The sequence below is a fragment of the Phoenix dactylifera genome, chromosome 2, assembly GCF_009389715.1.
Source record: "Phoenix dactylifera cultivar Barhee BC4 chromosome 2, palm_55x_up_171113_PBpolish2nd_filt_p, whole genome shotgun sequence".
NCBI classification, from domain to species: Eukaryota; Viridiplantae; Streptophyta; class Magnoliopsida; order Arecales; family Arecaceae; genus Phoenix; species Phoenix dactylifera.
Window position 1 is genome coordinate 9,511,216 of NC_052393.1, and position 3,631 is coordinate 9,514,846.

Here is a 3,631-nt window from a genome sequence, read left to right on the forward strand (position 1 = left end):
CAGGTTCCTCCTTTTTTGTTTGCTTAGAGTCCCTTTCGATATCTAGCGGTAATGGTTTCATTGCACAATAGTAATAGAGGTTAAATTGCTACTCCAATTTCTCTTAATTTACTGAGGCATCCCTCTGTTCTCCTATGTTTCCCGAATTTTATTGGACGAAAATCCTGTTTTAGCCGGCATATCTTGTTGTGTGTCTGCCATTGCTCATATAGTGTTTAGAGACATAAACGTGTGACTTCCATTGCTGATTTCATATTCCAAATAAAGTTGCTATCCCTCTTTTCTCCTCTGTTTCCCAACTTTGATCAAATAAAAACCCTGTTTTAGCTGCTGGATTATCTTGATGTTTTTCTGCCATTGCTCATATACTGTTTGGAGACCTAAACGTGTGACTCTCATTGCTGATATCATATCCGAGAAATAGTTGCTGTGTCAGCATTCCCTTCGCTTCATTGTTGTAATAGCATTCGGAACTTCAATCATTTTCCCTTTTTTCATTTTTCTATTGTTATGGCTTCCAAAAAAAGAAATAGCCCTGTTTTCATGGCTATTTGTTCTTATGGTGGCGAAGCTCTTATTATTTCCATCTCCGAGGACACAAATCTCGATCAAATTTACAAAGAAATAGTGGATAGGTGGAGACATCTGTCTGATACAATGGTAGAAGTTAAATATTTTATTCCAAACAAGTCTAGAATGGTTGTTTCGCTCCTGGGGGATAATGATGTTCGGAAAATGCATCAAATACACGTCAACTTAAATGCGCCGGTGATCGAGTTGGTTGTTAGTCATATTCCATGCTTGATCGAAGCAGCCGATGTCGTAATTGATATGAGGTAATGCAGTAGTTAATTGCATCTTTTTCTATTTTGGTAATCTTAGTTTAACTCTTTATTGTATTGCATATTTCACATATTAGTTTTTTCATGTTAATCACTAATTTAATAGTTAGTATGCTGAATTTTTGTTAAACTTATTGTAGGGATAGTGGCCTAGCCCAAAATGTTGAGTGCAGTTGCTGATCAAATTTTTTTTCAAAAGGTAGCTCAAGTAATTTCGGTCGAGTTGTTGAAGAAACAAGAGCGGCAATCGAAGAGCAACCTAGTCAAAGAAAATCTTTGGATGCTTGGAAAACTTCTATTGAGGGTGTTGGTCAGGAGTTCAATGATGTGGAAACTCTTCGCGACACGATTCACAACTTTTGCATTGCAAATTGTAGAGATTTTGTATTTGTGAAGAACGATCGCCTGCGAGTGACCGTGGAATGTGCATACGAAGGATGTGAATGGCGTATCCATGCTTCCCGACTTGGAAATCAAGAAAGTTTTGCAATTAAAAAAATGAATAGTCAGCATACATGTGGCGGAGGGTTGCAAGTCCGGTCGCATCCTAAGGCTTCGAAACGTTGGGTTTCAAACATAGTTAAAGAAAAACTTCAAGATATGCCGTTATATAGGCCGACTGATATCGTAAAGGATATTCGTCGAGAATATGGTGTTGAATTGCCGTATCATCAAGCTTGGCATGGCAAGGAGGTGGCTATGAAGGACCTTTATGGTCACAGATCAAAATCTTATGACCGGATACACTGGTATTGCGATGCCATTCTTGAGACCAACCCTGGCAGCATAGCGGAGTATGAAACTATTGAAGGTCGATTCAGACGCCTATTCATTTCATTTCATGCTTCAGTAGTGGGTTTCATAAGAGGTTGTAGACCTTTGATTTTTATGGATGGAACATTTATAAAGCATAAGGATGGAGGAGTAGTTCTTGGTGCGACTTCCAAAGATGCGAACGACGATATGTTTCCTATTGCTTACGGTGTGGTCGATACGGAGACTGATGACAATTGGGACTGGTTTTGTCGGAATTTGAAAGAAGCAATTTATAGTTGCATTGAGTGGCGAAGTGAGCAGATCACATTTATGACGGATAGACATCAAGGAATTATTAAATCAGTGCCGAAGTACTTTTCTGGTAGTTACCACTCATATTGTTTCCGTCATGTGAAAGACAACTTCAAGAATCAGGTATGTATAGTCATATTTTTAATTTTCAGCATAGAATATATCTAACTAATTTAGGATGTTGATGATCTCATCCTTTTATTATTGTTAATGCAGATGCTTGTCCATTATTGTGCAAGTGAGAGAAAAAGACTGCTCGATTTACTAAATGCTGCTGCTTATACTCCAAGGCTGAATGTTTTCCACAAAATAATTAGCAAGCTTACATTAGATGCTCCAGGGAGTAGAACTTTTCTCCTGCATGCAAATCCGAAGCATTGGGCAAATGCAGTATTTCCATGTCCACGATGGGGTATTATGACATCTAACGTGGCAGAGTGTTTCAACAGTTGGATCTTGGAGGCTCGCCATCTTCCCGTGCCTCAGTTGGTTGACCATATTAGGATTCAAATAATGACATTGATGCATGAACGGCGTAATCGAGGTTACAATATTCAAACAAATCTATGCCCAGATGCAGAGAAAGTATTGCATAGAAATGCAGAAGACGGTCGGAGATTATCCGTATTTACGTCAAACATAATGATATATGACGTAAAGGATACAAACTACTCTTGCGAAGTTGACCTCCAGAATAACAAATGCTCTTGCGGCGAGTGGCACATATTCCGCATGCCATGTAAGCATGCATGTGCATGCATTGAGAAGGCTGGTAGATCACTGTACCACTTCACTGATAATTGTTTCAAAACTGAAATGTACAGAGCAACATATGCCGAAGCTATTAGTCCAATTCCTGATATCGAGGAGCCCTATAGTGCCTCAGATGAGATTCATATTTTACCCCCAATCTTAAGACTCGACCAGGTAGGCCAAAAAAAAAGAGAAGACCTTCGCAAGGGGAGTTAGTACGTCATATAAAATGTGGACGCTGCGGAAAGCTTGGGCACAACAGAAGAACTTGTAATGTGGCCATCGACTAAATATTTTGGAGATTAGGTGTAATGTATGGAGATCTGAATTTTTTATTTTTGTCGTAGTCATTTGCTTCTTATTTTGTTGTGGAAGAATTTTGCAGAAACAATTGATGTCAATGAAATGAATTGTATTGTTCTCTGGAAATTCAGATGATTGCGTGTCTCTATACCGATTGGTAGTAAGCAACCCATGGCACACCATGGCACACCTCTGGTTGTGCAACATATTAAACATATGTACTACGCAGCATACAGTAATCCGAAGCACACCGTTTATTAGTACTGGAACACTGTATTTATAACAAATAAAAGGAGTTAATATAATATGGTACACCAAGGCACACTGTTAATAATCATTGAAAGTTCCTGGCACCATGTTAAGTGTACTTCGAACACAATCTGTGAATCCTGGCACATTCCATACTGGTGCACACTTCATTGGATTGCAATGGAACGCATTTAAGTATGATTGGAATCCACTTCTAGAAGCCTGGCACATAAATGTTCATTCTACGCAAACAGTAAACTATGCTTGGAACACATTTCAGTATGTGGTGTGCACACTTATAAAAGCCTGGCACTCATTTTTTGAAGGTTTGCACCCAACAACAATTGCTTGGAACACACTTGTTTTAGACAATGTCAGATTTTTGAGTTGCTTTGAAACAATTTCAGATACTTTAG

At 38.8% G+C, this 3,631-nt stretch overlaps 1 protein-coding gene across 1 annotated transcript; it reads left to right on the forward strand.

The window, feature by feature from the left end:
- The first annotated feature begins 657 nt into the window (after window positions 1-657).
- Window positions 658-3,631, forward strand: LOC120104620. Its single transcript, XM_039116066.1, has 4 exons — window positions 658-836; window positions 1,046-2,033; window positions 2,127-2,300; window positions 3,623-3,631. The coding sequence occupies exons 1-4, from the start codon at window positions 658-660 to the stop codon at window positions 3,629-3,631; spliced, it is 1,350 nt and encodes a 449-aa protein (XP_038971994.1).